We start from the raw sequence: 23588 nt of genomic DNA, 5'->3' as shown, positions 1-23588 counted from the left end.
ATACCCCGCCTAGGGTAATATTGTTCTATGCGTATGATTGCCAACCATTTCTTTTTTTCTTCAGATCTATAAGATTTTTATATAAACCTGTGAGGATGATACTGCCATTGGCGCAATTAAAGTGCCATAAGCCTGTGTTGTCGTATTAGTTTACAAATTGCGAAAAACCAAATAAAATTTGAATTTCGCGGGCAGACCCGTTGCATCCACCTTACCACCCTACTGACAAAGCCGTGCCGCTAAGCAATTAAGCGTATACATCGATGGTTACGGTGCGATGCCGATTAGAAACCAGAGGGGTATGCCGTATGGGTTTAGTAAAAACTGCCATACCCCTTCCAGGTTAGCCCGCTTTCATCTTCACCAAGCTTACCATTACTTACCACCAAGTGAGATTTCGGTCAAGGGATCTTCTTCTTTCTTCTCTCTGGGCTGGTTTCCGCACCAAAACGTTTCCGTCTGTTGTGCGTGCGTTGCCCCTCCCCGCCGAAGTCGGTCAAGGGATATGTTTAAATAAAAAATCGGACAAGTGCGAGTCGGGCTCGCACAAGAAGGGTTTTCTACCACCGTAGTTACAAGAAATAACTCTTTTTAATTTTCATGGTGGCAATTATAAAATTTCTAGTATTTGTTGTTATAGCGGCAATACAAATACACATTCTCTGACAGACGGACGGACAGCGCAGTCTTAGTAATAGCACTTAATAGTGTCCCCTTGGCACCCTTCGGGTACAGATTGCAGCCCTAAAATTAGTACGATAGTAATAGACTGGGGAGGACTTCGTCTGTGATGGCGTTTGCTGGCGCGCGTTCTGTGCTTCTTTGGAGTCTTTTTTTTGTTAAGAGTGGATTGTTTTTGTGTTAGTTGGTGTTTTTTGGTGGTGGAAATGACTGAGAAGCGCTCTAAAGGGGCGCCGCGTGTATGTCGGTGGGCGCCGGCGCAGACGGAGTCCATACTTGTATAGATTCAATAACTTGAAAATAACTACAAACTTGACATTGGCTAATCAGAGTAAAGCCAGATTAAAAAAAAAAAAAAAAGACTGAAGACGCTCCACACAGCCTCCGCGATATTCTGGTGCGGGATAGAGTGCGGATAGTGTGCGGGGATTCCCGCCGCCTCATACCCCGATTGTCATCTTGACCTGTCGCGTACTGAGTATACTTACATTATTTTTGAACTTTGACAAGTGCCCAAGCGTGCACAAAATACCGTTTAAATACCGTAAGGTTGAGAGCGTACTTACTTTGACTTTACTCAGACTTATGTTTAAGCTGAAATGAGACAGATATATGCCAGCGAAATAACGCTATCTCGTTTTAACTTCAGTTAAGTGCGCTCTACAGATCTCAACCTAAGAGTTGCAGCTCAGAGTCAACCGTAACTTAGGTATAGTACGCGACAGGTTGAGATGGCAATCAGGCTACGAGGCGGGGTTACCGTCCGCCCACTCACCCGTAGCGGGTTAGCTCGGTGGCTGTGCGGTTAGCAACCGCCGAGTTTCTTGCTGGTTCTTCTCGGTAGGAAAGGCATTCCGAACAAGTGGTAGATGCTTTTGAGTCTTGACGATTCAAAAGTATGTACTTGTAAAAGTCTAATTCAATAAAAATATTTTGAATTTGAATTTGTGCGGATCGTCCACACCGATTGCCATCTCAGCCTGTCGCGCACTATACCTACTATTGTTGTATTTATTAAGCAACTGTTTAAGTTAGTATGTAGGTACATAGGATAACAAGTGTAAATTAAAAATTTATATCCCCGACAAGTAAAGGTTACAGTAACTAGAAAAGAGCTGATAACTTTCAAACGGCTGAACCGATTTTCTTGGATTAGGTATAGCTAAGATAAGCTAATTAAAATCGGTTCAGTAGTTTAGGAGCTACGATGCCACAGAAAGATACACAGATACACACGTCAAACTTATAACACCCCTCTTTTTGGGTCGGGGGTTAAAAATAATTCAGAACTTATAATTAAAAACATTTTAATGTTAATTTAATACTTAACATATAATTAAATTATTCTATATTTATTGTATTTTTTACAGAATAAGATACATAACTAAAATATCTTTAGTTATAGTAGACTAGAGGATGCCCGCGACTTCGTCCGCGTGGATTTATTTTTTTAAAGATCCCGTGGGAACTGTTTGATTTTCCGGGACAAAATGCCTATGTCAGTTACATGGACCAAACATACAAACCAGTTAAGCGGATTGGTTTCAAGGAATCCCGTGGGAACTCTTTGATTTTCCGGGATAAAAAGTAGCCTATGTCCGTCCCCGGGATATAAGCTAACCCTGTACCAAATTTCGTCAGAATCGGTTAAACTGTTGGGCCGTGAGACGGTAGCAGACAGACAGACAGACACACTTTCGCATTTATAACATTAGTATGGATAGGGGAGCCAACGAGGCTTAATTCCTCGAGCGTCGTTGGGGAGCGTCCTATTAAATTGTGAACATTAGATGCTAACTAAAAAAGGGACTTCGTCTGTGGTGGCGTTTGCTGGCGCGCGTGTTGTGACTTTTTGGAGTGTTTTTTTGTTAGAAGTGGCCGGTTTTTGTGGTCTGTTGGTGTTTGTGGAACTGACTGGGAAGCGCTCTAAAGGGGCGCCGCGTGTATGTCCGATGTCACAGACGAAGTCCATACTTATACTATACATATAGTTTCCCTAACTTGTGAATAACTACAAACTTGACATTGGCTAATCAGTGTAAAGCCAGACGAGAGGAAAAAAAAAAGATGCTAAAAAGAAAAAATATAAACATATTCGTACTCTACTCAATCAGCTCTAAACAATGATACCTACCCCAATTTCTTAAACTAAACACTTTTATATACTTAAACCTGTGGAGATGATACTGCCACTGTCGCAATTAAAATACCATAAGCCTACGTTGTCGTATTAGTTTACAAATTGCGGAAAACCAAATTAAATTTAAATTTCGCGGGCAGGCCTTAACAAATACGACAACGTAGGCTTATGGCACTTTAATAGCGCCAATGGCAGTATCATCTTCACAGGCTTATATAAAAATCTTTACTTGAAAGGGTCCAGTTTAAGAAATTAGTTATAGTATCGAATAATTTGTGAGTAACTCATGTCAAACTCATTATTATGACTAATTTCTGAAACTGAACACTTTCAAGTAAAGATATTAATGTAAACCTGTGAAGATGATACTGCCATTGGCGGAATTACAGTACCAGAAGCCTACTATATCGTTTACCTACTAAATAAAATTTGAATTTCGCGTTTAGACCCGTTTAGTGCGTTTTAAGGCCAAAGCGGGCGTTTTTTTTTTATTATTGCACCAACAACTTCCATACAAATAAGACAAAAAAAAAAATTACAAAATAACTTCAGTATGGTTGTCAATTACAGGTGTATACTTTATAATAATAAAACTAATTTAACACTAACCTAAAGTACAAATTCTTAATATATGTATATATTTTAGAAACAATGGAAAGTACATTTACAGTTAAACTAAAAAACACACTATTTAACTAGAAACGAAATAAAAACATTAAGTAAAATCAAAAACATCATGTAAGATAAAAAACAAGTGGATTAAAAGTTTTTTTTCCTTTCTTCTTTTTTTTATGTATATAAATATTCAAGTAAAAAAAAAACCCCAAAAATATCCACTATCAATGATCATCAATTAAAACTATTCTCTTTTTAAATTTGTTTAATTTATCATGAAAAATGTTCTTGTGTAAAAGTGTGTGTTGAAGCGTTATCTTTTTTTTTTCTCTCTCGTCTGGCTTTACAAAGATAAGCCAATGTCAAGTTTGTAGTTATTTGTAACAAGTTAAATAAACCATACAAGTATGGACCCCGTCTGTGCCGGCGCTCGCCGACATACGCACGATACCCCCTTAGAGCGCTTTCCAGTGTTTTAACAAAAAAAAAACACTCCAAAAAGGCAGAGCACGCCCGCCAGCTAACACCGACACAGACAAAGTCCAGCGTTTTCCAACATATATAGCTCCTCCTTGAGACGCTCGCCTACTGTCACATACAGTCTACATTTCTACAGTATACACGAAGCACACTGTCTGTTGTAGAGTGTATCGCCTGAGCATTCTCCGGTGACAGAGTGAGGCGAGCGGTTCACGAACACGATGGTTTCTCGCCAGTGTGAGTTCTCATATGCTTAGCTAAATAATCATTTCTTGTGCATTTATAATTGCATAAATTGCATGAATATGGTCTTTCGCCAGTGTGAGTTCTCATATGCCTCACTAGATGGCTATTACTCAAACATTTGTAATGGCATAACGAACACGAGAATGGCTTAATGCCAGTGTGAGTTCGTAAGTGCACCATCAAATTGCTACTTTGTGCACATTTGTAATCGCATAACGTACACGAGAATGGTTTTTTACCAGAGTGAGTTATCATGTGTTTCACTAGATGGGAGTTTCTCGCACTTTTGTAATCGCATAACGTACACGAGAATGGTTTTATACCAGTGTGAGTTCTCAAGTGCTCCACTAGATGGCTATTTACCGCACTTTTGTACTTGCATAACGAACACGAGAATGGCTTTATACCCATGTGAGTAACTCTCATGTGCCTTGTCAAACGACATTGATATTTAAATTTGTGTTGGCAAATCTCGCAAGTGAACTTTCTTACTTCAGTGTGAATCTTAATGTGATTAACTAAGATACTTTTTCTAATAAACTTTTTCCAACAAAAATCACAAGTGAACGAATTTTTCTCAGTACACAAACTATTTTGCGATGAATTAATGCATTGGTCTCTATTAATGACATGATTCAGACTAGTACTACTAGTGACTGGTACAACGTATTCTGTCGTAAGGACTTCCTTCTGATTTGTTGCCTGATAACTGGAATCTTTAGACGCAATATTCTGACTGTCACAAGCCATATCAGCCTTGCGTGTTTTATGTGGAACAACTTTCTGATTTGAGAAAATATCATATAACTTGACTACACAATTCTTGAAACTATTGATGTTCACATTATTTTTACAAGTGCTTTCAGATGATTGGTATTCTAATTCGCTATTGCTCATTTCAAACACTTTTTCAGTTTTCAGGATTGTATCGGCTGCTTCAGTAGCGTGAACTTTGTTCTCGTCATTTGTCGCAACACTCATCGACAAGGCAGCGACTGAAACAAAACACTTTTCTTACTGTTTTATATTTAGCGTAGTAATCGCTATGTTCAGCTAGATTAACTTAAAACTGAATTTGTTCCGTGAGATGTAATGAAATAAATGTTTTTCCAGCCACCGAGATAATTTCTAACTATAGGCTGAAGAGCCTAGCTCTCAATAAAGAAACTAGTTTTGTTTTTGGTAAATACGTTTAAAAAAAATCAATTCTATTAAGTAAACTTTTTCTGAAAATTTATAGCCTTTCTTGCAAGGTTTTATTTTACATTTTGATTAACTGACCTATCTACGTTCTCCTACTATGTGGGCCCCAACTTCTGCAGAGTGTACGGACACGCAATAAACAGTTTCCTTATTATTGTGTGCATTGAACTCGCACGCTAGTCCCGTGTATCAATATCTCAAGCCGCGGTCTCACCAGGCGTATGGCTTGCGGTCGCCTGTTTGCTCGAGGTCGCACCAATGATAAAATTAATCAGTGCGGCATCTCACTAGGCGTACAGTTCACTGTTGGGGTTTGCGAACTGGTCAGCAACGGCTGCTCACTCGACGGACGCACCGAATGTAGAGCAACCTAAAGCTGGCTACGTACGTAACTGCAAGCATGACAAGCAAGAGCTATCATTTTGTACAAACGTGCACAAACTCCCTAAGAGTTCCAGCTCAGAGGCGACCGCAACTTACTATTATATTTAGCAAAGTAACCATTAGTAGGTTCGTAGAATTAAAAAACTTACAGTTAAAATCATTTTAATAATAATAATTAATAATAAAGTGGTTATTCAATAATTTAACATTGTATTAAATGTATTGTGTTTCAGAATTAGATAACCATTTCTTGCTTAGTAATAATAATTATAATATTAACATCAAGAATCCTCAAAGCGGGCGTGACATACACAGATCCTCCTTGACACGCTCTACACAAGCACACAGTCTGTTGTAGAGTGTATCGCCTGAGCATTCTCCTGTGACGGAGTGAGGCGAGCGGTTCACGAACACGATGGTTTCTCGCCAGTGTGAGTTCTCATATGCTTAGCTAAATAATCATTTTTTGTGCATTTATAATTACATAAATTGCATGAATATGGTCTTTCGCCAGTGTGAGTTCTCATGTGCCTCACTAGATGGCTATTACTCGAACATTTGTAATCGCATAACGTACAAGAAAATGGTTTTATACCAGAGTGAGTTCTCATGTGCTCCACTAGATGGCCGTTTCTCGCACTTTTGTACTTGCATAACGAACACGAAAATGGTTTAATGCCAGTGTGAGTTCTCATGTGCACCACTAGACGGCCTTTTGTCGCACTTTTGTACTTGCATAACGAACACGAAAATGGTTTAATGCCAGTGTGAGTTCTCATGTGCTCCACTAGATAGCCTTTTGTCGCACTTTTGTACTTGCATAACGAACACGAAAATGGTTTAATGCCAGTGTGAGTTCTCATGTGTATCACTAAACTGCCACTTTGTATACATTTGTAATCGCATAACGTACATGAGAATGGTTTTATACCAGAGTGTGTTCTCATGTGCCTCACTAGATGGCTACTTGTTGCAGATTTGTAATCGCATAACGCACAAGAAAATGGTTTTATACCAGAGTGAGTTTTCATGTGCTCCACTAGATTGCCGTTTGTCGCACTTTTGTACTTGCATAACGAACACGAGAATGGCTTTATGCCAGTGTGAGTTCGTAAGTGCACCATCAAACTGCTACTTTGTGCACATTTGTAATCGCATATCGTACATGAGAATGGCTTTATACCAGAGTGAGTTCTCATGTGCTTCACTAGACGGCTATTTGTTGCAGATTTGTAATCGCATAACGTACACGAGAATGGTTTTATACCAGTGTGAGTTCTCAAGTGCTCCACTAGATGGCTATTTTCCGCACTTTTGTACTTGCATAACGAACACGAGAATGGCTTTATACCCATGTGAGTAACTCTCATGTGCCTTGTCAAAGAACATTGATATTTATATTTGTGTTGGCAAATCTCGCAAGTGAACTTTCTTACTTCAGTGTGAATCTTAATGTGATTAACTAAGAGACTTTTTCTAATAAACTTTTTCCGACAAATATCACAAGTGAACGAATTTTTCTCAGTACACAAACTATTTTGCGATGAATTAATACATTGGTCTTTATTAATGACATCATTCAGACTAGTACTACTAGTGACTGGTACAATGTATTCTGTCGTAAGGACTTCCTTCTGATTTGTTGCCTGATAACTGGAATCTTTAGACGCAATATTCTGACTGTCACAAGCCATATCAGCCTTGCGTGTTTTATGTGGAACAACTTTCTGATTTGAGAAAATATCATATAACTTGACTACACAATTCTTGAAACTATTGATGTTCACATTAATTTTACAAGTGCTTTCAGATGATTGGTTTTCTAATTCGCTATTGCTCATTTCAAACACTTTTTCAGTTTTCAGGATTGTATCGGCTTCTTCAGTAGCGTGAACTTTGTTCTCGTCATTTGTCGCAACACTCATCGACAAGGCAGCGACTGAAACAAAACACTTTTCTTACTGTTTTATATTTAGCGTAGTAATCGCTATGTTCAGCTAAATAAACTTAAAACTGAATTTGTTCCGTGAGACGTAATGAAATGAATGTTTTTTCCAGCCACCGGGATATTTTCTAACTATAGGATGAAGAGCTCTTAATAAATTTGAAACTTTAGATTTGCCTTTGGTTAATACGTTTAAAAAAATCAATTCTATTAAGTAAACTTTTTTTGAAAATTTATGGCCTTTCTTGCAAGGTTTTATTTTACATTTTAATTAACTGACCTATCTACGTTCTCCTACTATGTGGGCCCCGACTCCCGCCGAGTGTACGGACACGCAATTAACAGTTTCCTTATTATTGTGTGCATTGAACTCGCACGCTAGTCCCGTGTATCAATATCTCAAGCCGCGGTCTCACCAGGCGTATGGCTTGCGGTCGCCTGTTTGCTCGAGGTCGCACCAATGATAAAATTAATCAGTGCGGCGTCTCACTAGGCGTACAGTTCACTGTTGGGGTTTGCAAACTGGTCAGCAACGGCCGCTCACTCGACGGACGCACCGAATGTAGAGCAGCTTAAAGCTGGGTACGTACGTAACTGCATGCATGACAAGCAAGAGCTATCATTTTGTACAAACGTGCACAAACTCCCTAAGAGTTCCAGCTCAGAGGCGACCGCAACTTACTATTATATTTAGCAAAGCAACCATTAGTAGGTTCGTAGAATTAAAAAACTTACAGTTAAAATCATTTTAATAATAATAATTAATAATAAAGTGGTTATTCAATAATTTAACATTGTATTAAATGTATTGTGTTTCAGAATTAGATAACCATTTCTTGCTTAGTAATAATAATTATAATATTAACATCAAGAATCCTCAAAGCGGGCGTGACATACACAGATCCTCCTTGACACGCTCTACACAAGCACACAGTCTGTTGTAGAGTGTATCGCCTGAGCATTCTCCTGTGACGGAGTGAGGCGAGCGGTTCACGAACATGATGGTTTCTTAACAGTGTGAGTTCTCATATGCTTAGCTAAATAATCATTTTTTGTGCATTTATAATTACACTAGCTGACGCCCGCGACTTCGTCCGCGTGGATTTAGTTTCTTCGAAATCCCGTGGGAACTCTTTGGTTTTCCGGGATAAAAATTAGCCTATGTGCTAATCCAGGATATTATCTATCTCCATTCTGAATTTCAGCCAAATCCGTCCAGTAGTTTTTGCGTGAAGGAGTAACAAACATACACACACACACACACACACACACACATACAAACTTTCGTCTTTATAATATTAGTGTGATAAATTGCATGAATATGGTCTTTCGCCAGAGTGAGTTCTCATATGCCTCACTAGATCTCTATTTCTTGAAGATTTGTAATTGCATAAGGTACACGAGAATGGTTTTATACAAGTGTGAGTTTTCATGTGCTCCACTAGATGGCCTTTTGTCGCACTTTTGTACTTGCATAACGAACACGAAAATGGTTTAATGCCAGTGTGAGTTCTCATGTGCTCCACTAGACAGCCTTTTGTCGCACTTTTGTACTTGCATAACGAACATGAAAATGGTTTAATGCCAGTGTGAGTTCTCATGTGTATCACTAGATAACCTTTTGTCACACTTTTGTACTTGCATAACGAACACGAAAATGGTTTAATGCCAGTGTGAGTTCTCATGTGTATCACTAGATAGCCTTTTGTCGCACTTTTGTACTTGCATAACGAACACGAAAATGGTTTAATGCCAGTGTGAGTTCTCATGTGTATCACTAAACTGCCACTTTGTATACATTTGTAATCGCATAACGTACATGAGAATGGTTTTATACCAGAGTGAGTTCTCATGTGCCTCACTAGATGGCTACTTGTTGCAGATTTGTAATCGCATAACGTACAAGAAAATGGTTTTATACCAGAGTGAGTTTTCATGTGCTCCACTAGATTGCCGTTTGTCGCACTTTTGTACTTGCATAACGAACACGAGAATGGCTTTATGCCAGTGTGAGTTCGTAAGTGCACCATCAAACTGCTACTTTGTGCACATTTGTAATCGCATAACGTACACGAGAATGGTTTTATACCAGTGTGAGTTCTCAAGTGCTCCACTAGATGGCTATTTTCCGCACTTTTGTACTTGCATAACGAACACGAGAATGGCTTTATACCCATGTGAGTAACTCTCATGTGCCTTGTCAAAGAACATTGATATTTATATTTGTGTTGGCAAATCTCGCAAGTGAACTTTCTTACTTCAGTGTGAATCTTAATGTGATTAACTAAGAGACTTTTTCTAATAAACTTTTTCCGACAAATATCACAAGTGAACGAATTTTTCTCAGTACACAAACTATTTTGCGATGAATTAATACATTGGTCTCTATTAATGACATCATTCAGACTAGTACTACTAGTGACTGGTACAATGTATTCTGTCGTAAGGACTTCCTTCTGATTTGTTGCCTGATAACTGGAATCTTTAGACGCAATATTCTGACTGTCACAAGCCATATCAGCCTTGCGTGTTTTATGTGGAACAACTTTCTGATTTGAGAAAATATCATATAACTTGACTACACAATTCTTGAAACTATTGATGTTCACATTATTTTTACAAGTGCTTTCAGATGATTGGTTTTCTAATTCACTATTGCTAATTTTAAACACTTTTTCAGTTTTCAGGATTGTATCGGCTTCTTCAGTAGCGTGAACTTTGTTCTCGTCATTTGTCGCAACACTCATCGACAAGGCAGCGACTGAAACAAAACACTTTTCTTACTGTTTTATATTTAGCGTAGTAATCGCTATGTTCAGCTAGATTAACTTAAAACTGAATTGTTCCGTGAGATGTAATGAAATAAATGTTTTTCCAGCCACCGAGATAATTTCTAACTATAGGCTGAAGAGCCTAGCTCTCAATAAAGAAACTTTAGTTTTGTTTTTGGTAAATACGTTTAAATAAAGCAATTCTATTACGTAATTTTTTTTAAAAATAAATAGCCTTTCTTGCAAGATTTTATTTTTACATTTTGATTAACTGACCTATCTACGTTCTCCTACTATGTAGGCCCCGACTCCCGCCGAGTGTACCGACACGCAATTAACAGTTTCCTTATTATTGTGTGCATTGAACTCGCACGCTAGTCCCGTGTATCAATATCTCAAGCCGCGGTCTCACCAGGCGTATGGCTTGCGGTCGCCTGTTTGCTCGAGGTCGCACCAATAATAAAATTAATTAATCAGTGCGACGTCTCACTAGGCGTACAGTTCACTGTTGGGGCTTGCGAACTTGTCAGCAACGGCTGTTCACTCGACGGACGTGCCGAATGTAGAGCAGCCTAAAGCTGGCTACGTACGTAACTGCAAGCATGAACAATCATTTTGTACAAACGTGCACAAACTCCCTAAGATTTCCAGCTCAGAGGCGACCGCAACTTACTATTATATTTAGCAAAGCAACTATTAGTAGGTTCGTAGGATTAAAAAACAGAACTTATACTTAAAATCATTTTAATAAAGTGGTTATTCAATAATTTAACATTGTATTACATGTATTGTGTTTCATAATTAGATAACTATTTCTTGCTTAGTAATAATAATTATAATATTAACATCAAGAATCCTCAAAGCGGGCGTGACATACACAGATCCTCCTTGACACGCTCTACACGAAGCACACTGTCTGTTGTAGAGTGTATCGCCTGAGCATTCTCCGGTGACGGAGTGAGGCGAGCGGTTCACGAACATGACGGTTTCTCACCAGTGTGAGTTCTCATATGCCTCACTAGATGGCTATTACTCGAACATTTGTAATCGCATAACGTACAGGAAAATGGTTTTATACCAGAGTGAGTTCTCATGTGGTTCACTAGCTGGCTATTTGTTGCAGATTTGTAATCGCATAACGTACAAGAAAATGGTTTTATTCCAGAGTGAGTTCTCATGTGGTTCACTAGCTGGCTATTTGTTGCAGATTTGTAATCGCATAACGTACAAGAAAATGGTTTTATACCAGAGTGAGTTCTCATGTGCTCCACTAGATGGCAGTTTCTCGCACTTTTGTACTTGCATAACGAACACGAGAATGGCTTTATGCCAGTGTGAGTTCGTAAGTGCACCATCAAACTGCTACTTTGTGCACATTTGTAATCGCATAACGTACACGAGAATGGTTTTATACCAGTGTGAATTCTCAAGTGCTCCACTAGATGGCTATTTTCCGCACTTTTGTACTTGCATAACGAACACGAGAATGGCTTTATACCCATGTGAGTAACTCTCATGTGCCTTGTCAAAGAACATTGATATTTATATTTGTGTTGGCAAATCTCGCAAGTGAACTTTCTTACTTCAGTGTGGATCTTAATGTGATTAACTAAAAGACTTTTTCTAATAAACTTTTTCCGACAAATATCACAAGTGAACGAATTTTTCTCAGTACACAAACTATTTTGCGATGAATTAATACATTGGTCTCTATTAATGACATCATTCAGACTAGTACTACTAGTGACTGGTACAATGTATTCTGTCGTAAGGACTTCCTTCTGATTTGTTGCCTGATAACTGGAATCTTTAGACGCAATATTCTGACTGTCACAAGCCATATCAGCCCTGCGTGTTTTATGTGGAATAACTTTCTGATTTGAGAAAATATCATATAACTTGACTACACAATTCTTGAAACTATTGATGTTCATATTAATTTTACAAGTGCTTTCAGATGATTGGTTTTCTAATTCGCTATTGCTCATTTCAAACACTTTTTCAGTTTTCAGGATTGTATCGGCTTCTTCAGTAGCGTGAACTTTGTTCTCGTCATTTGTCGCAACACTCATCGACAAGGCAGCGACTGAAACAAAACACTTTTCTTACTGTTTTATATTTAGCGTAGTTAATCGCTATATTTAGGTGATTCGCCAGCACGCAGTTGAGCTGTAAAATAGCTCTTCTGGCAAACGTGTGACCACTCATCAACCTGTATACTAAGGCGGCATGTGCAGAACGAATATGCAAGCACTAAATGTGCTTCAACACTCAGCGGGACCACACATCGTAGGAGGCCGTAGGTAGGTCAGGTAATTAGTTCCAGATTTGTTCAACCAAATTAACTTAGAACTGAATTTGTTCCGTTGGATGTAATGAAATAAATGTATTTCCAGCCACCGGGTTTTTTCTTAATATAGGCTGGAGAGCTATTAGTGGAGTCAATGAAGTCCTCAGAAATAGCTCCGATTTCGATGTTTTTAACGTGACAACGTCTTATAATTCGATAGAGCCGGCTGCACGCACAAAAAAACATGACTCATGCGGCGTTACCTCGCTCTGAGGGGTTCCATGTAAGGCAAGCGAGAGCGCGGAACGAGCGACAAAGAAGCACAATCGGCCTTTGTTGTCACGTTCAACTATCGTCAGTAAACCGACTTTACAGACAACCAATTTTTTTTTTTTTAATTTTGGAGCGGGGAAATAGTTTTTAATATAGCGTCCAGTAAAACGTTACCTCCTCTTTGAGAGGAGGTCAAATGCTATCAAATAACCTCTGAACACCTATGGGCCAGAAGGCCCCGTTTTTGAGTGATTGATCGTTTTCAGAAAAAATACGTATTTGTTTCTTTTAAAATTTATTTAAAAAAAGTAAGGCAACTATACCTATAAGGTATATACTGCCAACTTTTTATTTCGTTTCTAAGAGACAAACATTTTTAAAAAACAAACATAATTATTATAGGTTCCCCGCTTAGGGTTCTAAGGAGCCCTAAGTTTCATAATTTCTATTTGGTTACTTTGCTATAAAAAAATTGCCATAAATGCTATTCTTTTTCTTAAAATCACTGAAAATTTTGGCCTGCAGATTATGTCTAAAGCTTCTACACATTCTCAGCTATCTAATAACGTACAAAACTCTATAACAAGTTGCAAATTTAGCTGCAAAAATGATAAATTATAGCACAAGGGAGAAACGACATTCCATCTACACGCACGAAACGTTTTGCATCTTCATTCCTCATACGCATGGCTAAGGTTTGGAATACTCTCCCGCGATCTGTGTTTCCTACCAATTACAATCCGGGTATCTTTAAAACAAGAGTGAATAGGCACCTTCTAGGTAAACGCGTCCCATCTTAGACCACATCATCACTTTCCATTCCATCAGGTGTGATTGTGGTCAAGCGCTTGCCTATAGTGAAAAAAAAAAAAAACTTCTTAACGCAGAAATTTTCAAAAAACTCGTTTTTTCTGAGAGAGGCAGTCTACACTAAGAGGAGTAACATTTTACTTTTAAAATGTAGTTTGGTCAAGTTGGATCATGAAGATGGCCACGGGACAGGTCGATCGATCGATAGGAACAATTTATTGAAAACTAGAGGATGCCCGCGACTTCGTCCGCGTGGATTTAGGATTTTAAAGATCCCTTGGGAACTGTTTGATTTTCCGGGATAAAAGTTGCCTATGTCGATTACAGGGACGCAACCTATCTCGGCACCAAACAAACAAATCGGTTAAGCGGATGGGTTTTCAGGAATCCCGTGGAAGCTCTTTGAATTTCCGGGATACAAAGTAGCCTATGTCCGTCCCCGGGATATAAGCTAACTCTCTACCAAATTTCGTCAGAATCGGTTAAACTGTTGGGCCGTGAAAAGGTAGCAGACAGACAGACAGACACACACACTTTCGCATTTATAATATTATATAGTACCTATGGATTTCAGGGTTAAGAAATTTCTCCCTTTTCCACGTGCCTCTGGTTGCTCACTCGACGGACGCACTGACAATAGAGCAGCCTAAAGCTGGCTACGTACGTAAATGAACAATCATTTTGTACAAGCGTGCACAAACTCCCTAAGAGTTCCAGCTCAGAGGCGACCGCAACTTACTATTATATTTAGCAACTATTAGTAGATTCGTAGAATAAAAAAATACAGAACTTATACTCAAATAACTTTTATTGACGTGACAACGTCTTATAATTCGATAGAGCCGGCTGCACGCACGAAAAAACATGACTCATGCGGCGTTACCTCGCTCTGAGGCGTTCCATGTAAGGCTTGAAGTGCAAGCGAGAGCGCGGAACGAGCGACAAAGAAGCACACTTTACAGACAACCAATTTTTTTTAATATAATAACTGGTTATTCAATCATTTAACATTGTAGGTATTTAATGTAATTTTTTTCAGAATTAGATAACTATTTCTTGCTTAATAATAATAATTATAATTTTAACATCAAGAATCCTCAAAGCGGGCGTGACATACACAGATCCTCCTTGACACGCTCTACACGAAGCACACTGTCTGTTGTAGAGTGTATCGCCTGAGCATTCTCCGGTGACGGAGTGAGGCGAGCGGTTCACGAACATGATGGTTTCTTAACAGTGTGAGTTCTCATATGCTTAGCTAAATACTCATTTCCTGTGCATTTATAATTGCACTAGCTGATGCCCGCGACTTCGTTCGAGTGGATGTAGTTTTTTAAAAATCCCGTGGGAACTCTTTGATTTTCCGGGATAAAAAGTAGCCTATGTGCTAACCCAGAGTAAAATCTATCTCCATTCTAAATTTCAGCCCAAACGGATCTTAACAACGGATCATTTTTAACGTACAGAATATATGCTGCACGAAAAGTCACTATTCCACGCGAACGAAGTCGCGGGCACAGCTAGTAAATAAATAAATCTCAACAAGTGGAAGAAAAGTGCATTATCGGCCATCCTATCCTGACATACATTTAGGGTGTAACCACCAACCATTATACCAATATACCATACCATTTACCAATAACCATTTGCCTTATACATGTAGTTTTTTTAAACCCGCAATTTATAGCGTGCAAAGTCCCGCCTACGACGTGGGATTGACTCCGCAGCACTTATCTACGCAACATTCGTTGACCTCTAGTCTCAGTCATGTGTTTTATTTGCAGGACATTGCGAACTTTAAGGAAATAAAGGATTTTTGTTTTTGCTAGCATTCTACGTTATCCCTTGTATTTGTTATATGAATCCATACTAATTATAATTATCCATACTAAATACTTTAATATTATAAATGCGAAAGTGTGTCTGTCTGTATGCCTGCCACCTTTTTACGGCCCAACAGTTTAACCGATTCTGTCAAAATTTGGTACAGAGTTAGCTTATATCCCGAGGACGGACATAGCTAGGCTACTTTTTATCCCGGAAAATCAAAGAGTTCCCACGGGATTCCTAAAGAGCCATCCGCTAAACCGATTTATATGAAATTTTGTATCGAGGTAGCTTGCGTCCATGTTATTGACATTGGCTTAACTTATTATCCCGGAAAATCAAACAATTCCCGGGGGATCTTAAAAAACCTAAATCCACGCGGACGAAGTCGCGGACATTTTCTAGTGATTAATAATGAAGTATCTTACCTTCAGCTTCGGTCTGATCAGCGTCTGTGGAAAGACTGGGGTCTGCCGGCCTGTGAAATATATCAGGAGGTATATACACTCTATCCACGGAGAGAAGTTAGTATAGAGCTCTCTCTGTTGCGTAATTACATACAAACGACAAAGACAAAAATCAGTGGGCGTTAAGAGGGCTCTCTCCGTCACTCGTTTCATACAATCGTAGTTTCAATTTCATTTGTATATTAAGCAACCAAATTCCATGAAATTTTGCACACATATTCTAGAAACTAATATCTGTGTCTGTGGTGTTTTAGATTTTTCTAAAAATATGTAGTTTTAAAATTATAGGAGCTCAAAGATTTGTATTAAAATTTTTAAGACCGCGTATTAAAACTTTGAAACCGAATATTTTAACAGAAATCTGGAAAACCACAGACATAGATATTAGTTTCTAGAATATGTCTGCAAAATTTCGTGGACTTTGGTTGCTTAATATTAAACCGAATATTTTAACAGAAATCTGGAAAACCACAGACATACATATTAGTTTCTAGAATATGTCTGCAAAATTTCATGGACTTTGGTTGCTTAATATTCAAACGAAATTGGGACTACGATTGTATGAAACGAGTGACGGAAGGAGCCCTCTTAATTATTTTGAGTGAGCGTAAACACTGCGCTATCATCGATTTAAACTAACTTTTTCCCTAAGACTACGCTTGCCTGTCTACTAAATGAAAAATCAGGGTACTTGGATGTTCTTGAAACCCGAAAATTATAAAAAAAAAACTAGGGGATGCCCGCGACTATGTAACTCCTTGGTTAATCCTCTACTTGTCTGTGAAAGTCCCGTCTAAATAGGTATAGCCATTCCGAAGACTAGCCCGTTCAAACAGACACGACACTTCAATTTTATTTATTGGTATAGATTTTGAATTGGTACTGGTAGGTATACTGACTTGTTCTCAGTGATGAGTGAAGAGTTTGAAGAGCTGGAACCCGCGGCTGTATCAGGCTTGCATTCTTGTGATATGTCATCCCCATCGCAGTCACCATTCTGTCAACAAGTGTAAATTAAAAATTTTCAACACCCCCCACAAATCATTTTCAAATAAATAATTATGTAGGTATATCTAGGTAACGTCCATCTTGACAGCTTGACATTTGTCAATTGACACCTGAATATTATGAACCTAACGGTTATCTAACCTTCTTTTCTACAAGAAAACTAGAAAATAGCTGATAACTTTTAAACGGCTGAACCAATTTTTTTGGATTATAGCTAAGAACACTCTCGATCAAGCCACCTTTCAAACAAAAAAAAGTAAATTAAAATCGGTTCATTCGTTTAGGCGCTACGATGCCACAGACAGACACACGTCAAATTTATAACACCCCTCTTTTTGGGTCGGGGGTTAAAAAGCGGTCAAGTGCGAGTCGGACTTGCATACGAAGGGTTCCGTACCATCGTACAAAATATCTTAACACTAGCCGATGCCCGCGACTTGGCCCGGGTTACGCATACGTCCACGGTTTACGCAAGCGGTGTGCCATGTTTCATACAGTTTCATACATTACAACGCAATGGTACGCGCTACGTCTACGCTTACGCAGCCTGTGTGAGCGAGCTATAATAGTGCAAAATTGTCTCACCTGGATATGCATGCACATATGTTGCATGAATGCTTGTTCATGGGCAAACTCCTCAGAACAAAGTGTGCAGTGGAAGGGAGAATCTTCATACTTTAATGGATCCATAACAAAATCATCTTCATATAGTATCACTTCTGTGTCGTCGACAATTGATACAGAATCATCACTTTTCTCAGTTTTCACGTCAATTTGGAGTTCCTGTTCGGTTTCCTCCGAGTCTGTCTGGTTGTTTTCTGCTGAGTATTCTAGTATGTGTAAGTCACAGTGGTCAGGTCCTAGCGTTGTCAACGTTATATTACTCTTTAGTTTGTGTCTGCGGTTTATCCTATTTATATGTTCTCTTGTGATCTGTAGAGACAATTTATATATTAAAATATACATACTAGAGGATGCCCACGACTTCGTCCGCGTGGATTTAGGTTTTAATAGATCCCTATGCCTATGTCAATTACAGGGACGTAAGCTACGTCGGTACCAAATTTCATTCAAATCGGTTAAGCGGATGGGTCTTGAATCCCGTGGGAACTCTTTGATTTTCCGGGATAAAAAGTAGCCTATGTCCGTCCCTGGGATATAAGCTGACCCAGTACCAAATTTCGTCACAATCGGTTAAACTGTTGGGCCGTGAAAAGGTAGCAGACAGACATACTTTCGCATTTATAATATTAAGTACAAGAGGATGCCCGCGGCTTCGCCCACGTGGTTTTCGGGGTTTTTTAATCTGTAGGAATTCTAAGTTTTTCCAGGATAAAAAGTAGCCTATGTCCTTCCCCGGGATGTATCCCAAGTCTGTGCCAAACATTGAAATCGGTTCAGCGGTTGGGCCGTGAAAACGTAGCAGACAGACAGACAGACAGACAGACAGACAGACAGATAGACAGACAGACAGACAGACACACTTTCGCATTTATAATATTAGTATGGATGGATATTTTTTAAGCGTTTAAGCAAGCGTCGTGTGGGACGCCCTCCAGTACGATGGACCGACGATATAAAGCGGCTGGCGGGAAGTGGCTGGATGAGGAAGGCTGAGGACCGGGTGTGGTGGCGCTCTTTAGGGGAGGCCTATGTCCAACAGTGGATGTCCACAGGCTGATGATGATGATAATAATAAAATAGCTAGCAAATGAGCAGGCGGGTCACCTGATGTTAAGTGCATACCGCCGCCCATGAACATTGTAGTACCAGAGGTACCGACGATGCGATTTGATTTTTTGACCCCACTTTGTAATCTAGTGGGAACACCATTGATGGGGGTTGATTCCACAGTTCGCATGTGCCATGTGCGTGGAAAAAAGGATCTGGCACAACGGGCGGTCGAAGTGCACGAGGCACCCAGGTGGTGAGAGTGAAATTGCTTGTGTTATCCATTCTAATATTATAAATGCGAAAATGTGTCTGTCTATCTGTCTGTCTGTCTGCTACCTTTTCATGGCCCAACAGTGTAACCGATTTCTGATGAAATTTGGTACAGGCTTAGCTTATATCCCGGGGACGGACATATGCTACTTTTTATCCCGGAAAATCAAACAGTTCCCGCGGGATCTATAAAAATCTAAATCCACGCGGACGAAGTCGCGGGCATCCTCTAGTGTACATATAAAGAAAGAACGCAAGTTATTCATGTATTAAATACTCACTAATTCATGTTTTTCAACTAAATCCATCATCAGTGCACGGGCTCTCAAGCTCTTGTCTCTAAATCTATTAAAATTTATCAATCTCTGAGCGCATTGTACACAGACTGTTTGTTTTAGGTTTCCTAGTTCACACAACTGAAACAATAAGTAATAACATAATTAGAATTCAAAAAATTCAAAATTCAAAATATTTTTATTCAATTAGACTTTTACAAATTCTTTTGAATCGTCAAAATCATCTACCACTGCTTTGGAATGCCTTTCCTACCGAGAAGAACCAGCAAGAAACTCGGCGGATGCTCTTTTTGCTTGATTTGCTATACAATATTATGCCATGTATAAAAGTAATTAAAGTCCCGCGCATTGCTGGAGCGAGCTGCAGGTCAAATCCACGCTCTTTTATCATTTAAGTACATAATCTTCGATTGTATAATATGCTTTTCTCAGGAGCATATTTTTAATAGATTTTTTGAACCTGCGTAAAGGCAAGTCCAAAATTGGCTGAGGAATATATACATCAATATTCATAATCCATCCATACTAATGCGAAAGTGTGTCTGACCTAATTTTGTAACTTTCATCAAAATGGGTGACAAAAATGAAAAGTCAGCAGACAGACAGAGAGACACACTTTCGCATTTATAATACATATTAGTATGGGCTTTTTTTTTGTTGACGCTGGGGAATGCATTTACGCATCCCCCCCGGAAGCTAGCCAGCCAGCCAGCTGAGGGAGGGTATGTGGGACTCGCCGGCCGAGAGGCGACCGGAATACCCACTAAACCCCAGCGGCGCTACTGCGCGTCGCCTGGCGACTGGGTCACGGGAACGCCGAAGCAAACAACCGCGACCCAGCCAGCGACGTCTGCCGAGGCAGACCCTCCACCGGGGACCTGCTCGGTCCCCAACACCGCACCTCCGGGACGCACCAACGAAGTGCGTCCCCCGACCTTGGGACGCGCACGTCGCCCGCGTCCCATCCTCCGCTTCGTCTACTGTGCCCTCTGCTAGTCAGAGGGACACTCAATTTGTTGAACACATTTTAATTTTTGTTTGTGATGTAACTACAAATTAGCGATCTTTTCCTTTACTTGTGCTATAAGACGAAGGCTGAGATCTATAGAGGGCACTTTGACTTTGCTCAAACTTAAGAGATTGTTAAAACGAGACAGCGTTATACCGCTGGCATAAATCTGTCTCGTTTTAACTGAAATGTAAGTCAAAGTGCACTCGAAGTATCCTATTGATTTTCTCGACAGACATGACAGATAGACAGACAGACAACAAAGTGATCCTATAAAGGGTCCCTTTTTCCTTTTGAGGTTGAAACCCTAAAAAGATGATAAATAAATAACTAACAACTTACAGGATGTCCAGTTAACTTTTCATAAGCTTCTTGCAATTTGTGTTTACTCATTAGAAACAGCTTGCTGTCAGTGTCTAGGCATACCATGCAAACCTGTAAATATACTACTATTTAGTTATTTCTACATTGCTGTTTCCATACAGGTATGTGAGGAAAAACCCGCCAAGTGTGAGTCAGACTGGCGCACTGAGGGTTCAGTACTTGGGTATCCAGGTTTCAAGACTGGGCACACACCCCTAAGGGTGCCGTTCCACCAGAGATGTGCTATGCAGCTATGTAAATATGTGACTGTTTCCACCAATACTAAGCTATGTAGTTGTGTGAGGAGGATGTGCTATGAAGATGCGCCGCCGCAAAGTAGCTGCGCGAGAAAGATGCGCAGCTCGAGCTATGCGATGTATCGATAGTAGGGAAGCGGCGAGAGCGACGCGGTGAAGAGAGGCGCTCACGCGTCCTGCCGTGCCTGCACATAGCTACACCACTCGCGACGCACGCATCCTTCCATATAAAAAACATATCTTAGTTGAATCTGCTTCCACCAGTGCAAAGCTATGTGCACCAATGAATATGATTGGTGGATATCAAACGCATCCATAGCAACGTAGCATAGCACATCTCTGGTGGAAAAGCAGCCTAATTATACAGTGTGAGCACAGGTGTGAGTTTTAAACAATTAAATATCACTTGCTTTAATGGTGAAAGAAAACATTGCAAGGAAACCCTGCATGCTCTACAAGACTTCTGCATAATGTTTTTAAGTGTGTGGAGTCTGCCAATCTGCACTTAGCATGGTTAGCCAAATCCTTTTGTTTTAAAATTCAAATACAAGTTAGCCCAGCAATCTCACCTGGTGGTAAGTGATGATGCAATCTAAGATACTGCGGGCTAACCTGAAACCCATCCACCCACTCTCTCCACTCTAATATCCACTTCTCACTCTAATAGGAGAACCATGTTCAATAGAACATGGTTCTCCTATTAGAGTGAGAAGGGGTATGAGTTTAGTAAAAACTGCCATACCTTCCATCTTAGACTGCATTATCACTTACCACTAGATGAGATTGCAGTCAAGGGCTAACTTGTAATGGAATAAGAAATTAAAAAAAAACACTATCAAGTATGAGTTACCTGCACTGTTGAAGGAATAGCACCATTGGCTATTACCCTTGAGCCACCTTCTGTTTCATAAATGTCATCATTAACAAAATGCTGCGAGCAGACCACAGCCGAGTCTGGTAGGAGGCTGCCTTGTTTGCCGAGGGCTCTGAGCCAAGCACCACGGGCATACACTTCACTGGGGAAACTGGAAATTACCACGTCCATACTTTAATATTATAAATGCAAAAGTGTGTCTGTCTGTCTGCTTTTTATGGCCCAACAGTTTAACCGACTTTAATGAAATTTGGTACACAGTTAGCTTACCTCCCGGGGATGGACACAGGCTTTTTATCCCGAAAAATCAAAGAGTCTCCACGGGATTCTTAAAGGCTCATCCGTTTATCCAATTTATATGAAATTTGGTATAGCGGTAAGTAGTTTGCATCCCAGAAACTGACATAGGCAACTTCTTATCCCGGAAAAGCAAAGTTTCAACAGGATTTAAAATGAATCCACGCGGATGAAGTCGTGGGCATCATCTAGTCACTCTTATCACATCACACTATCACTCTAATAATATTATAAAGGCGAAAGTTTGTGTGTTTGTGTGTATGTTTGTTACTCTTTCACGCAATAACAACTGAACGGATTTGGCTGAAATTCGGAATGGAGATAGATAATATCCTGGATTAGCACATAGGCTACTTTTTATCCCGAAAAATCAAAGAGTTCCTACGGGATTTCGAAAAACCTAAATCTACGCTGACGAAGTGGCGGGCGTCAGCTAGTAAGTTATACATTAGCAAACAGTATGGTGATTGGTGCGTTCACACCTAAGCATCCGGTTCTTTGCGGGAACTGTGTTTTGTAGGATCTGAATCATGTTACTCATCCTACATGATGTAAACTCAGAAATACTCACCTATGAAAACTAATCCTCTGCCCCCTTTCTGATACATTTTCGGAAGTATTCTTGCAAAAAGGCACAAAACACCGCATTTTCAATGCTTAAATTGTTATAACTAAAGATGATTTTGACTGGAATCTCCAATTCACAATATTACTTAAAACTTTGCCGTGTATCTTTCTAAGTTTATCTTTATTTCAGTTTTCAATTTTATTGCCTTTATTGGTTAAGTTATTTATCTTTATTCAGAAATTAGTAGCGATAATTTATAGTCTTCACTAAAATAATTGGAAAATAAATTATGATGAGATGCAAAGAAAGAAATACAGTTTATAGAAAGAAGTTAGGCACAGACAGGTGATGGTGAATTCCAGAAAACAGAAACTCAAAACTGCATCAATCATCATTACAATCGCAATTGTTATTATTTGTTGTGATTGGCTGAATTTAAGATAGTCTTGGTGCAACAATGCATTGTAGCCAATAGTGAGCGAGCATTAACCAATCAGAGGTGATTGCAATCGTCATACCATAGCTGAATGGTGAAAACAAGCGGTAAGCAATGATGTGCCAGTCACAGCGGCTCACAGCTCGCACTATGTGCGTTGTTGTATCGATAATATCGATATTGAGATTGAATCGATATCCATCAGCTAATAAAACCTCGTTGTTTAGTAACGGTGTGATATGATTTAAAACTGATTCAGAAAAATAAAATAGCTTATTGAAATTATATAAATTAGGCACTCTTTTCCAGTTTTAAAACTTCATTCGTAAGTGGAAATATTTTACACGATTTAAAATTGCTACTCGATGTATAGCCAAAAACGCGAAACATCGAAACGAAACCCC

General features: G+C 39.4%; 2 protein-coding genes across 2 annotated transcripts; both read right to left on the bottom strand.

The window, feature by feature from the left end:
* Positions 1-3957: 3957 nt before the first annotated feature.
* LOC123878760 (zinc finger protein 26) lies at positions 3958-23083 on the bottom strand. Its single transcript, XM_045926063.1, has 11 exons — positions 22752-23083; positions 21860-22034; positions 20732-20824; positions 19366-19500; positions 17726-18073; positions 17032-17129; positions 16094-16143; positions 11460-12551; positions 9212-9867; positions 6345-6612; positions 3958-4569 (listed from the first exon to the last, which is right to left on the bottom strand). Exons 1-11 carry the CDS (start codon positions 22826-22828, stop codon positions 4127-4129), a joined length of 3435 nt encoding a protein of 1144 aa, XP_045782019.1. The 5' UTR covers positions 22829-23083; the 3' UTR covers positions 3958-4126.
* LOC123878765 (oocyte zinc finger protein XlCOF28-like) lies at positions 6691-8655 on the bottom strand. The gene is made up of 3 exons (XM_045926069.1): positions 7975-8655; positions 6879-7688; positions 6691-6712 (listed from the first exon to the last, which is right to left on the bottom strand). Exons 2-3 carry the CDS (start codon positions 7672-7674, stop codon positions 6705-6707), a joined length of 804 nt encoding a protein of 267 aa, XP_045782025.1. The 5' UTR covers positions 7675-7688; positions 7975-8655; the 3' UTR covers positions 6691-6704.
* Positions 23084-23588: the final 505 nt, after the last annotated feature.

The sequence above is a fragment of the Maniola jurtina genome, chromosome 26 (genome assembly GCF_905333055.1).
Source record: "Maniola jurtina chromosome 26, ilManJurt1.1, whole genome shotgun sequence".
Classification (NCBI taxonomy): Eukaryota; Metazoa; Arthropoda; class Insecta; order Lepidoptera; family Nymphalidae; genus Maniola; species Maniola jurtina.
Note: the sequence above shows the minus strand (reverse complement) of the source record. Positions and strands in the feature narration are given on the sequence as shown.

Excerpts from the sequence above, each read along its gene's own strand:
- LOC123878765 (XM_045926069.1), bottom strand. The coding sequence starts at position 7,674 with ATGAGTGTTGCGACAAATGACGAGAACAAAGTTCACGCTACTGAAGAA.
- LOC123878760 (XM_045926063.1), bottom strand. The coding sequence starts at position 22,828 with ATGCGGTGTTTTGTGCCTTTTTGCAAGAATACTTCCGAAAATGTATCA. Across the intron at positions 20,825-21,859 it reads CTATTCCTTCAACAGTGCAG|GTTTGCATGGTATGCCTAGA; the intron begins GTAACTCATACT and ends GTATATTTACAG. Across the intron at positions 6,613-9,211 it reads AAGGCTGTCTAGTGGAGCAC|ATGAGAACTCACACTGGCAT; the intron begins ATGAGAACTCAC and ends TTAGTGATACAC.